Source organism: Pseudonaja textilis, chromosome 1 (assembly GCF_049901715.1).
Source record: "Pseudonaja textilis isolate UNSWEBS1 chromosome 1, rPseTex1.2, whole genome shotgun sequence".
Lineage (NCBI taxonomy): Eukaryota > Metazoa > Chordata > Lepidosauria > Squamata > Elapidae > Pseudonaja > Pseudonaja textilis.
This window is the reverse complement of record NC_141990.1, coordinates 42669836-42683578: the sequence shown is the minus strand read 5'-3', so window position 1 is coordinate 42683578 and position 13743 is coordinate 42669836. Positions and strand designations below refer to the sequence as shown.

Below are 13743 nucleotides of genomic sequence, written 5' to 3'. Positions count from 1 at the left end.
TATACCACTTCTGAGATATTATTAATGCCTCAGTCCATTTTGAAGTTGGCTTTAAGACAAGTAAAACTTACAGTTAGCTTAGCCATTTTAACTCTTTTCTACCTGGTGCTTTAGTTCCCTCTAGTGTCCATTTGCAACCTTCAACAAGCCTCAATTCTTAATGCCATTATGAGTTTAGTTCTGCTTCAGTCACTTCCCATGGTATATTATTATATTATATACTTGCTTTTCAAAGCTTATAGCAAAAATAGCCAATATTCCAAATCTCTCTGGTCTCCTGGTCCATTGAAAACTTTCTTAATCTGAAATCAAAACCATGAAACTATGGGAGATCATTGTTTTCTTTCTGGGAGAGCTGTCGTGCAGAATGTAATCTCCCTTTTTCTGAATAGATTCTTTACAGCAGTCATCTCCACTGTTCATGGATACCTCTCCAATCAGTCCTTATTCATCTAGAAGTTCCCCAATATTCAAATATTCATTTCCACTGGAAACATTCAGCAGCATGAGTTCTAGTTAAACCTCTGCACAAGAATATAGTCCATTAAACAGTTTGTCTGTTACTATTCTGATTAATATTGACAGGGAGGTCAGAGAGATGCACGTAATATTATGCATACAAGATATACAACTTTTTTGATTGCAAAGATAAAATAAAAACTTGCATGGCACTAGATTCCAACCTTTTATTTATTGGGAAGAAAACATCAAACAATTGTATTAGACAGTGTTTTTAGGTCTCTCATGTTCATTCCCATTATAGAGAAAGTGCTCAAATCTCTTGATATTCATTGTCATCAATGGTTTCTTGTAAACTTAGGAGAAATAAGATGATGTTCTACTCTTTATTCAAAACAGAAATGAAGGTGAGATATAGGATGAGTTCAGACCACTGAATGCCAAAGAATTAGAATCTCCAGAACATCGGTAAAAAGAAAATATCTATTTCACAATTTATTTAAACTTTCAGAAAACACCTAAAAATTTACAATTCTATTTAATATATCAATAATCAATATGCATCAACTAGTAAAATATAACAGTAACAGACTGATTTTCACTTCTCCATAATAGAGTGGATGCATTTGAATTGTTCAAATGTTGAGATTCTATAAAGTTCCAACACCAAACTAATTCCATGAAGCTCCAAGATAATGCAAAAAAGATAAACACTGCATTGTTAACGTAAAAGTAGAAAGCGAAGGCATTAGATAGGTCTGAGAAACATTAGCACAACAGAGAGGAGTGTGATTTGCACCCCTAGTAAAGTATAATGCTTCTCATTACAATTAAGCTTTCCTATAAATCACATCCATTGTAATTCCAATAATAATTTTGAAAATAGAAACCATGTTTTCCCTGATTAGACTATGGAAGAAGGCTTTTCCTCCAAATATTATCTTTAGACTGGTCATGGATTTTGGCTGGACAACCTCTAGAGTACAAGCTGAACCAAAGTTCAGGATTGGGTCCCTAAATTAACTATCTCTATACAGAGACTCCTCAAATATTAGTGGTAATTGGGATCAGCAATTCCATTGCCAAGCGATGCTTTCACAAAGAACAAACTCACAAGACTGTGCTGCTTAGCAATGGCAGTCTCTGTTACTGTCACTAAGCAAGGTTTGTGGATTGTTAAGCAAGGACCTGGATGTTGATGGTTGTAACGTTTTTAATATTTTAATGCTTCTATGTTATAGTCACCAAGGTACCAGATAGGTGGTAAACACATTTCATAAATAAATAAGGAGCTTCTTACAACTTCCTGCTGGCTTCCAAGCCAGTAGGAAAGTCAACAAGAAGTTGTAAGTCCCAAAGGGATTTGCAAGCACGCCAGCAGACAGGTAAGTGGCTGCAGCAGAGCAGGAGAGGGTGAATGAGAGGCCAGTACAGCACAGCATGAATGCAACAAGGCTTAGGATGGCTGGTATGGGGTGAGAGAGCACATGTGGAAGAGGCCAATGTGATATAAGCATCATGAGGCTTGAGATGGCTGCTGCCAGGCAAAGGAGACTTATCTAAGTAATTTACTACTTCCTCTGCCGGCTTCCCCAAACGGCAATCATGTGATTGTGGAACACTGCACCCCACAGATCAGTTGCCAAGTACTCCAACTGCAGTCATGTGACTCTGAAGAAGCTGGGACAACCACAACTTCAAGGACCAGCCATAAGAATTCAACACTCATTCCACACCATTACAACTTTGAACAGACACTGAATGAGTGCTTGTTAACTGAGGACTGTCTTATTTCCTAGTTCTATTAGCACTAATTTGAATGACTCCAACATTAAACTTTTATAAGAATAATTATTTTGAGATATACTACTGTTAGCTTAGTATAAGTAGATAATTTTCTCAGGCCAAATTTTCTCAGCTTCCTTTAATAGCAATCAATATTAATTAGGCATCTAACACTTTAAAATGTATTGAATCCAAAGAGTTTATAATTATGCTGGGGAAAAAGAGAATAGAAGCAGCAGCAAGTAACCAGCATCCCCAATGACATTTCTCTGTAACAGCTATGGCAACAGACTAAGATCAAAGCAGATCAGTTGGATTCAAATAAATAAATGAGAAAACTACCGTTGGTTTTGTGAATAACAGTTATTGGAATAAAAGTTCCTGGTATCTCTAATCTTCATCAGAGTCTTCCCTGACACAAGTTTATTTCACCTTTAATTACCTTTAATTTTAGTGGAAACATCTGGAGCTCTCCCATCACCACAGTCTGGTCTATAACATTCTTTTAACAATTTTGTTTCTGTGAAGTAATCATTTGTATCACATGGCTGTATCTCTAGAAGAATAGACTGCAATCTTGCTGATGTTTCTGTGAGCGGACAGAAAATGTACTTTAAAATATATAATAACTACACAAAGTCAAAATATCAGGATTGCCTCACTAGTGTGTGAAGTTCATGTTAGGGTTATGTAATATAACTCTTCCAAATCAATCAATGCAGTTTCCTTAAAGTTCCTGATTTCTTATTCTTTCGCTCTAAAGTTAACATTGTCACTCTCTCCTTTGATCCCAATGATCAGTCCATTTTTTCACCTTCATCTAGCCATAATTTATTTACATTTCAAATGGAAGTGTTATGCTCCACCCGATCTGTTACACTTCTACTCCTTCAGAAACAGCCAGCTTGATTAATGGAAGAACCTGTAAGAATGTAATGTGAAAGATCTGGAAACTACAGTCCATGTAACCCTGCACTCTGTGATCCCACTCTAAATCCATAGGACAATATACTCCAAATTCTTCCCTAGTTTTGTCACCCTTTCTCTCTCTTGCTTTTAATAAAATTTTCTCAAGGCCAGACCCATTTTTCTAGTTAAAAACAGCATATTATTGTTGCTTATATGCACCACCAGAAGACCTGCACTTTACACATGCTTTGCCTGCGTGTCTTAGTACAGGGCAGACTATTTAGAGCCATAGCTTTATAGATAGCCCTGAGACTAATTTTGAGCAGCCTTCTGCTTAATTTTAAAAAGTCACATAAAAGTTCAATACAGTCTTTAGGTGAGAACCATTTGTCCCGTTCCCAAACAAACTGCTTGGGAAAGAGAAAGGGGGGAAAAAATGGGCATGTCCCTATCCATTGCTTACTTCATCAAAGAAAAGGCATGGCAACTTTAAGGAAGGAATGGTCTCTCCGTCATGCTACGGGCAGAAATAATTAGAGAAATGAATGCCTAAGAGAAATCTGGAAGGAATTTGCTAGTTCTGGTTTCCATTCCTCTTCTTCTGTATATGTTTGGAAATCTGAATATCAACCACATGAGGGCTTATCAATTCTCTATCTTGGCCATGCTTAAGTTTGATCAAGGCACTGATAATACCAGGTAAACATTACTGGCCTATAATCAATAGTTGCACGTCCTTGAGAAATATTAAGCACTCATACCTCTATTTTACACTGACACTGAAAGTACAGCACCATATTGACCAGAACCAACATATATAGAAAGAATACTGGTTTGTACAGTTTGGTGGGGTTCATAAAAGGAAACTATTTGATTCAGCCAAGAGACATCAAGTTTGATAAACAAAAAACATAAAACTCATTCAGGTTAGTGCATCAAAAAAGTCAGGAATTTTAGAATATTCCTGCATTACCCAAGTCAGTATCCATTGGAATAAGGCCTTCTGGAGATGAACTCTGAACTACTGGAGATACTACTGCAGAAAGTTTATAGGACATCAGAATAAGTTTTGTGACTACTTCCTTCCATTCACTGGTCAGCGTCATATGACTGTAACAAATAAATCAAGAAATTCACTGGGAATCAAGACACCCTAAAATTAATTAACAGTTTAAAAATAAAATAAAGTAGGATAAATTAATGCTTATTCAATATAAACTCATCACATAAAAAATACAGCTTAAAACTACAGAATTATGTTACTGCATGCAAGATTATTCTTATAATGTACTACATGTCATATTTCTTCTCAATGAAGGAGGATAAATAAATGCATCACTGGAATCCCAAACACACAGAGTGATATATTGAAAAGGATACTTCTCAGTATCTATTCAAGATGTCTTGTTGTCTGAAGTACAATCTAAATTTTTCCTCTTAGTAAAACATTTCCATCCTTCATCAAAATTTCCTTCTGGCAGTATTGAAACTAGTGATTACATCCTGCTGTACAACAGGATTAATCTGATTAGGAGCAACTGTTTTTCACTGATGAAGCAACATAGAATATTCTTCAAAAGAAACATGTAGTTAGGTCTGCTTATACCTTTGATACAAGAACACCATGGAATCCAGGCTGTAATCTCAACTGGAAAATTAGAAAGCACTTCAGAAGTTAATGCAAACTATTTGCATAGTGTTGCCATAAAAATCACGTACTCAATGGAACTGAGCTCAAATCAAGAGCATATCTGAGTTCAAATTAAGAGCATATTTTTATTAGCTTGCCCAAGCAAATAAACAGGATACACTGGGAGGCTATGCAGGCCCTACAAATTCTAGATCTGCACATAAGTTTTGCTAACAAACTTTACTTATTATGGCAGAAGGGTACACAACATGTGGAAAATAATTACACGAATGAAACGGACTTACATTCTAATTAAAATTTAATTTCATGAAGCATTTGTTTTGGTTCCCCCTACTTTTTCAAGGAAAAATTGCCAGCCCACTATTTCAAGACCAAGTACTCCTTCAGCTTACTCTAGAGCAACAAAGAAATCAATGAAAGTCATTGCAATTCACATCAATATTCAATATTACTCACTTTAATTGACACAAAGCCCCAGTTATACAGTGTACTCTGCCATACATTGGGAATGAAGCAGCTGCGTGAAGTAAAGACTTTTCGGCTTGCAATATTTCTCTTTCAAGATTTTCCAGTAAGTACTTGATAACTATATGTAAATAAAAAGAGAGAAGGGTATAAGTCTTTACAAATACCATTCCTTACCAAATCCTGGCTTTATATTAAACATATAAGCAAATCACAAAAAAAGCAACAAGTTGATGTTACAGCCACTTATAAAGTAGTCTAGTTTTGGGTCAACAATGACAGACTTCTAATGTACTGCCTTCACTAGAAAAGCTGGGATTCATTCAGAGATGTATCTGCCTTGAAAACAGCCCATGCTGAGCAATATAGTACAAACATCAGCACATGAAATATTTTATGACATTTTGTATTATGTCATAATCTGTTTTATGATGTTTATGTCATAAAATATTTCATAAAATTTGACAAATTTCAATTCTGTTGGGAGTCACAGACGCATTCTGTAAAATAGCCCATTTGAGGTACCTTGGTTTAAAAAGTTTTGCCCTATGGTACGCTGATTTGTCCAATTATAGGTTACAGGAATCAGTGGTTTTAATATTATATAGATTGGCTAGAGTGTATTCAGACAGAAAATAAAAATGAAAAAAGATTAAAGATGCACGTTGTGCAAGGCAATATGTCAGTAAAATCAATGAAATTTGCTATGGCAGTTTTTCAAAGTCAAAATATGTAAAATGACACACATGATATCAGGCTAGTTATGAAGCCTAGAGAATTAGAGAGACAGATTGTTGCAGATATTTTTATGTCTTATAAGTTTAAAAGAAAATTCCCAGGTCAATAAAAATTTCAAAAAAGCAAATACAGAAAACTTTTTAAGTGGTCAGTACATGAACTAATTGTTACCCAAGATTGAAAACATAAAGTTTAGATTAAAACAGACAGCTATTAGATCTGAAAATGAAGGCTTTTTCTGGACATAATGGCATCATCTTTCAACACAGAATGGAAATTTTAAACTTCAGAATGTAAAATAATGACCAGATAAAGTGTTCTTCTCTAATGAGTCAGCAGGTAGATCTTCATTTGGCTGAAACATGCCCAGAGGTTGATAACTTTCTGAACAAATATTCAACAATCCTTTCTGATGTATTAAGAAGTTCAGTAAATAGGAAGCAGTCACGCAGTCATATGGCTTGGAACTTCGGCTGAGCTGCATAGCTACCTGAAACAATGGTTGCAGTTTTTCAGGATCCTGAAATATGTAGGAAAAAAACAAAGTTTTAAATGTTAGCTGATGGGTTCAAACATGCTCAGTCATTGGGATATCCAAGCAGAAATATTGGCTTATGATTAGCATAGTTAATCAATATCTAATCAGTGCTAGAGAAATTTATGTGTGGTAATTTTGAAATTGTCAATATCTAGTCACCATGAGTGAGTTGGGTGATCATATAAATGTCATAATAATAAATAATAAATCTGTAAGCTGTGGCTGTACCTGAAAATAAGGCAAGAAAGGATGAAGTTTCATTAGAAGATCAAATGCCAAGGTCTTTACTTCCTCAAAAGTGCTGGCGAAACAGTGCAACAAACTTTCAGCACGAGAACAATCAACTTCTTGGGCTATTTGGAATAACTCTTGATTTTGGCCTATTAAAAATGGAAATATTTACAATCCATCAATCCATCAACCATCAATCACGAGCAATATCCCTTCTAATACACTGAGAGCATATGCACCAAAGACAAACTCCTTGTGTGTCCAATCACACTTGATCAATAAAGAATTCTATTCTATTCTATTCTATTCTATTCTATTCTATTCTATTCTATTCTATTCTATTCTATATGCACATTCAGATTTGCATGTTCAGATAATTTTTTTTTATATCAGCTGCTGATACTGAAATCAATCTGTATTTATTGCAGAAGCCATCTGTTTTCCTCTCCCAGGTAAATGCCTAGTAGTTAAGGAAAAGCATAAAACTAGGCTGTCAGTGAAGGTTCTCAGGCATCCAGCTAGAATTGTCTAGAGCAGGGGTCTTCAAACTTGACAGCTTTAAGACTTGTGGACTTCAACTCCCAGAATTCCTCCTCCAGTCTTGTTAGCTCAGGAATTCTGGGAGTTGAAGTCCACAAGTCTTAAAGCTGTCAAGTTTGAAGATCCTTGGTCTAGAGTTTGAGTCATGGCAACTAGACTTTTCTTTTTGGTTTGAAACTGTTTGCTGATTATCCAAGTAGTTTCTTCAGTCTGTGTAAATTGGTTAGGGGAATCCATACATAGCCTCCAGGGTGGTTTTCATTTCTCAACTAATTTGAATAACTTCATTAGGTGAGTCATTAAGGGTAGTTGCTCCTAAATCCTTTCTCCTAGGTGGGTCATTAAATGCAGCCTCCCTGGTAAACCTGTGAAGTGGTCTTTATCTTCCTGGCAACTGATGCACGGGCAGCATCAAAAAAGGTGGGGTGGCAGATTGTGTCTGAGACCTCCACTTAATCCTCCACAGGGGAGGATTTTTACTTTGGCATAAATGGATTCTTTCACTCCTCTCTCGAACCATCTCAAAGGTTTATAGGGAAGGCCACAAATGGCTCTCTCATGTATCTGCGCCTCACTGCAAAATCATAATTGTGATCTGGGCATGAGGCCACCTGAATCATGATCACATGCTGTAATAACTGAACTTCAAAGACTGATTGTACATCCTTTTTTTTTTCAGCACTGCTGGAGCTTTGAACGGTCACTGAATGAATGGATGTAAGCCGATGACAACCCATATACCATACTTTAGTGGGAAATTATAGACTCCCTGTTCTGAATGGATCTCAGCATGCACTTTGCTTCTCTAACTAAAGCATGTGAAGTCAAAAAGAGAACCATAAAATAAACAAGAGCTTCTTTCTCAGATATATTTCTTATTAAAGTAGTCTTCATTTTGAGCATATAAAAGGGCAACTTAAACCATAGCAGCTATGCTCCTTAGGGAAGGGACCCTCCAGCATGTTAATAATTGCAGATGGTAACATTATATCATTATATCAGTTCTTATCATCAAATATAAAAATGTTCATATCCTTTAACTATTTTTTTTTGCAATGAAAAATACTTTAAAACTGTTACATTAACTTTAGTATCTCCTGGAAAATCAATTTAATATAATTTGGTTCTTGAAAGTAACCTACCTTCTGAATTAGGAAATATGTCAGCTATTGTTCCCAAAAGGGTCAGTGCAGTAAATCTGCTTGAATGGGATGAGCCAGGAAATAAGGATTCAAAAAGTATACTGCAGATGGAAGAGATGAAATCCTAAAGATAAAACAGTAATTACATTTTCACCTGTGATAATGATCAAATACAATTTTTCTTTGGAAAGAGGAGTACATTTTTTAAATGTATATGCATATACGTAGATTATTATGGGGAAAATGTCAAGATACTGGAGAGAGGGGCCAAGTGAGCTGAAACTGGAGTCATTGTAGAACTGCAAATGGCATAAGCATGACCTCCCAAAAAATTTCATGAAGTCTTAATCTAGATGTTCCCAGGAGAAGACAAGCAGTCTGCTGAGATTCTTTTTTTAACCTTTTTTATATTTATATTCTGCTGAGGTTATTGTAACACAGGTGACAAACAATAAAGTTTCAGATGTGGCTATTCATGAATGGAACCGCTTGGACAACCAGCTAAATATGAGCCAGCAGTGTGCAGCAGCAGCCAAAAAAGCTAATGCAATCCTAAATTGCATTAAGAGGGATACAATCAAGATCAAGTGAGGTACTAATACCACTCTATAAAGCCTTATTAAGACCACACCTAGAGTACTGCATCCAGTTTTGGTCACCACATTATAAAAAAGATGTTGAGACTCTAGAAAAAGTGCAGAGAAGAGCAACCAGGATGATTAGGGGACTGGAGACTAAGGCATATGAAGAACGGTTGCAGGAACTGGGCTTGGCTAGTCTGGTGAAGAGAAGGAGCAGGGGAGACATGACAGTGGTCTTCCAATATTTGAGGGGTTGCCACAGAGAGGGGAAGGATTCAAGCTATTTTCTAAAGCACCTGAAGGCCAGACAAGAAATAATGGATGGAAACTGAACATGGAGAGATATAACCTGGAAATAAGGAGAAACTTTCTGACAGTGAGAACAATCAACCAATAGAACAGCTTGCCCTCGGAGTTGTGGGAGTGCCATCACTTGAGACCTTCAAGAAGAGATTGGACTGCCATTTGTTAGAAATAGTGTAGGGTCTCCCACTTGTGCAGGGGTTGGACTAGATGACCTATAAGATCCCTTCCAACTCTGATTATCTGTTATCTGCTTGCTTGCACCAAATAACACCATATTTTTGAAATCAATGCTTGAAAAATTCTTAATGTCCTGGTTCACCTAGACATCAACCAAATCATCCCTCCTCATCCTCTGATCCTATAACGCAATAACTAGGACAAGGTCTGACATTCTGGGGAATACAAATCATCCATGAGTTTTTCATGGTTCTCTTATCAGCCTTTGTGTGAGCAGAATGTGGACAAGGCTTCATCAAGTCCACTGGCAAAGCAGGCAACAGTAGGCACAGTCAAGGCACCCTATCCCTTCAGAGTTTGAGAGGTATGTTCTGCAGCTGCCAAATTATGTAAGTTCTTCAGTGCAGTCCCCTACTCTTTTAGGAATTTTACAACTCCCTCACTTTTTGGGGGGAGGAATAAGAGGATGTATCTTGGAAACAATCCCACAGCTGATTTCAAGTTCTCACAACAATGTGTGTGTTGGGGAAGATAGTCTGACCATTCTTTTCCTAGTCTAGTAGTAGCTACCGTAGATTAGCTGCTAATAAAATGCTGCTCTCACCATTAACATAAGTATGTTGTATGAACTCAGCAATACACTACAGCTTATACATTTTAACTTTTACTGATCTAAAATTAGCTTCTCTACTCAGCTGTCCCATTCTGATAACCTGAAAGTTCTACCCAATCTTGGAAAGATGGATTGTTTAAATCTTGATTTTAGAACTAGCTAAGAAAGCTTAGGAATTAGAAAGATTAATTCTTTCTTAGTCTTCACCCATTTAGGAAAACTGACGTGAAAATTCCTGCTCAATATAAAGGTAAATTTTGCAAAACTGATTTTGAAATCCATTCACTCAAATTAGCCATCTATATGGAGTACCTATATATTTTGTTCTCTTTTCAAATAGCCTGAATAAACAGAGAAGCAAATATGAAATTGCAGCAACTACAGGGACTCTGCGACTTACAGCCAAAATTGGAACTGGAATCTTGGCTGTTGAATAAAGTGGTTGTTAAGTGAAACAGCCACATGACTCCTTCACCCAACAACAATCCCAACATTATTGGTTGCAATCATTAAGTGATCTGCCAGGTCATTAAATGGACAGAATGAAAAGGCTGCCTGCTTCAGCTCTTTCGCTCTCAAATGTTCCTGTAGACCACCAAAGGATTTCAGCCTCCCTCCATACATGGAGGAAAAAGCTTCAGTTTGCATGCACCATAGAGGTTTCTATATTACAGCACAAATAACAAGCTGACTGCCTGTTCTGCATTATGTGTATATTCTATAAGTGCCAATCTTTATTTCAGCTGTGAGCAGCCAGATTTCATTTCAAGAAAATAGTACAAAAATTAATCACTTTCCAGCAATAAAAATGAACAATAAAAACTTACTAAAATTCACATTCATAGACAAAAAATTATATACTTTTCAATTTGCACATAATATACATTGCCTAATCTACCTCAAAGATTAGGCAAGGTTCAAATCTACCTCAGCAATATAATTGATTGATTCTACCCTGTCTCTTCAGGCCTATGAAAGCTCTTTTTTTTCCTAAGAAGAATGCCAGATTTGTTAGTTTTGTACATGTTGCATAAGACCCAGCTTATAACATATTATGAAATATTCTAAAAGGCAAGCATAATCAATATTGAATTAAATTCACCTCCTTATGTTAGAGTAAGGTAATTTCACATGACTTTTTTCTCATACCTTAATTTTATAAATCACAGAAAATAACTGCTTATTTTACTTTCCTCTTCTGTAGTTACTGAATTATTTGAAATTTACACAAAAATATTAATGTTTTAGATTAGAGAAATTTACAAACCTACCTTATACTGTTGCAAAGTTGTAAATGGATCCCATATATGTGACTGATTAATTGGACCTTGTTTAGACTTCAATTGCTGCATTTTATGAATTGTCTGGGAGCTTTCATATATACGGCAGAAGAGCTTTTTAAAACAAGAGCGAGATAGAATTCAATTAAAAAGATTAAAAAATGGCACAAATTAATTTACATATTTAAAAACTCCGTAAAGACTTCATGAAGTTTAAATTGTATTGTATTTCCTTACAGCACTTTGAGAAACAAGGGTACGTTTTACATTCATGTTTTGAAATTACCTTTTTCAGTAAGGAACAAATCTGCTGCCTCACTGCTGCTGATTGGTTGTTCAAGTTGTAGCTAATAAAAAACTGTATCAGTTGCATTTCTTCTATGGAAATTACTTCAGTGCTGCGGTGACTTTCACACAGTAACCCCAAGGCATCTATTCGGACCTTTAAAATTAGAAGCAAGTTTTAATTACTTGGCTTCTCTCTGAAATACTAACTCTAACGTTTTAAAACATTGAGACATGTACCTCATCATGTTGGTGAACCAAACCTTGTTTTATACAGTTCACAGGCACAAGGCCATCTTGTATTATGACTGCAAATTGCAAGTGTCCATGAGCCCTGGCTGTTCTCAAGCATGCCATCAGGGCTCCAAGAGCTCCTCTGGTTTTGAAAGATCCTTAATAAAATACATAAATTCTAATTAACAAAGATAGTGGTTAGTCACTCATTTCCTTCTCAGCTCAACATGCCCATAAAAATCATATCCACCAAAGAGATTAGTGTAGCTTGATTTTTATCATACACACAGATATAACTCCATATTACAACCATTATCATGGCATTTAAATATTAAGGCCATATAAATATAAAAACACTTTGTTGGAAAGGAACAGCTTGAACTTGACCAATGACATAGGTAACGACTAGAAAACATTATATGAAATCATATGAAAGTCCTTCATAAAATGAAAGCCAAACTTTCAATAAAAAGGTGACCTTTTGTGGTAGAAATTAAAACTGGGGGGGAAATGGTTACCTTTAATGTTTATGAAGAAAACTAATACAAGGGGGAAATGACCAACTTTACTTAGTTTGTAATAATAAATAATTAAAATTTGTATTATTAATTGAAAGAAGGCTTCAGAATAGAAATTCTAAAGTATGTTCCCAGTCATGAAAAGCCATCTTTACTTATCCTTTAAGTAACTGAGAACTTGGAATTCTATCTTTACCCCAAACAAATTCATTTAAAAATAAATAAACAACACCATCACCCACAAACTCGGCCCATTTATGCATACCTTACACTATAATACATTAAGTAAAAGATAAAAAATCTTACCAACGTTAGATTCTGTTGAAATCTGAAGGATTTTAATCATGTAGTTCAAACTTTCTGGGCTACATTTTAGCAATTTTGGTAAGTAATAATCTGTTACGTAGGTGGCTTGTTCTGGATTTCCATCACATAAAATCAAAAGCAGAGGAGAAACCCACGTCTCATGCCAACTATCAATCCAAGTGCTTCTTTCCGAAGTGGATATAAGATGCCTCTTGTGATTCACAAACATGATTTCCAATAAATCACTTGCATAAGGTGCAAAAGACTGATCATTCATTACAGCCAAGATTTGTACAGGAATTGTTCTGTCAATTTCCAAAAGACTGTCAATGCCAATACACTCCACAAGATATCCAAGTGATGAGTATTTGCCTTTAACATGCCATTCTAAACCTAGCAGGCTTTCAGTTAATTCTGAGAAGAAAGGGTCTGGCTTTATTATGGATTCTTTCACAGCAGTCTGATGTATTTGAAGAAGATTTTTAAATATTAGCTTGGTCTGGTGCCTAACTGCATCTAGTGGATGTTCCCAATGTGCATACACATAATCCAACATTTTACCAATAGTTTCTGATTTTCCATGGAGATTGAACTTCAGATCTCTAGAACTTGATTGAAGACAATCCATTGCTACACTGGTCCAAATAGCTAGAATTCTGGATAGAGATGCTGCCATTACAGATTCTTTTAATCTTGGAGAAACAGAGTAAAGTAGATAAAAATAGATGAGAATTTTTTAAAACAAATTGAATATTAATGCTTAAGTGTGTGCAAAATGTCTCAGATATATTTTTTCTTCCTTGTTCCACCTCTTATTTACATTTATTTGAATGCTCTTGATTTATCATAAACTATTTATTCATACTTCAATTATTTTTAGCTGTGCTCAATGTCTGATCTCTTTTTTCTTCACAATTTCTTTTTCTTTCTAGGCTACATATTTTAGAATATATGCAAACTGTTCTTTTGATGCAGAAATATTTCT

General features: G+C 35.6%; 1 protein-coding gene across 1 annotated transcript in view; it reads right to left on the bottom strand.

Moving 5' to 3' along the window:
- THADA (THADA armadillo repeat containing) overlaps nt 1-13743 on the bottom strand; it is a 104199-nt gene that overhangs the window by 73529 nt on the left and 16927 nt on the right. Inside the window, exons 11-20 of the mRNA XM_026695833.2 lie at nt 12759-13450; nt 11941-12092; nt 11702-11857; nt 11407-11529; nt 8459-8582; nt 6774-6925; nt 6314-6527; nt 5261-5390; nt 4127-4263; nt 2687-2833 (exon numbers count right to left, since the gene is read on the bottom strand). Of these exons, the coding sequence (XP_026551618.1) occupies nt 2687-2833; nt 4127-4263; nt 5261-5390; nt 6314-6527; nt 6774-6925; nt 8459-8582; nt 11407-11529; nt 11702-11857; nt 11941-12092; nt 12759-13450 (2027 nt within the window). The remainder of the gene's footprint in view (nt 1-2686; nt 2834-4126; nt 4264-5260; nt 5391-6313; nt 6528-6773; nt 6926-8458; nt 8583-11406; nt 11530-11701; nt 11858-11940; nt 12093-12758; nt 13451-13743) is intronic.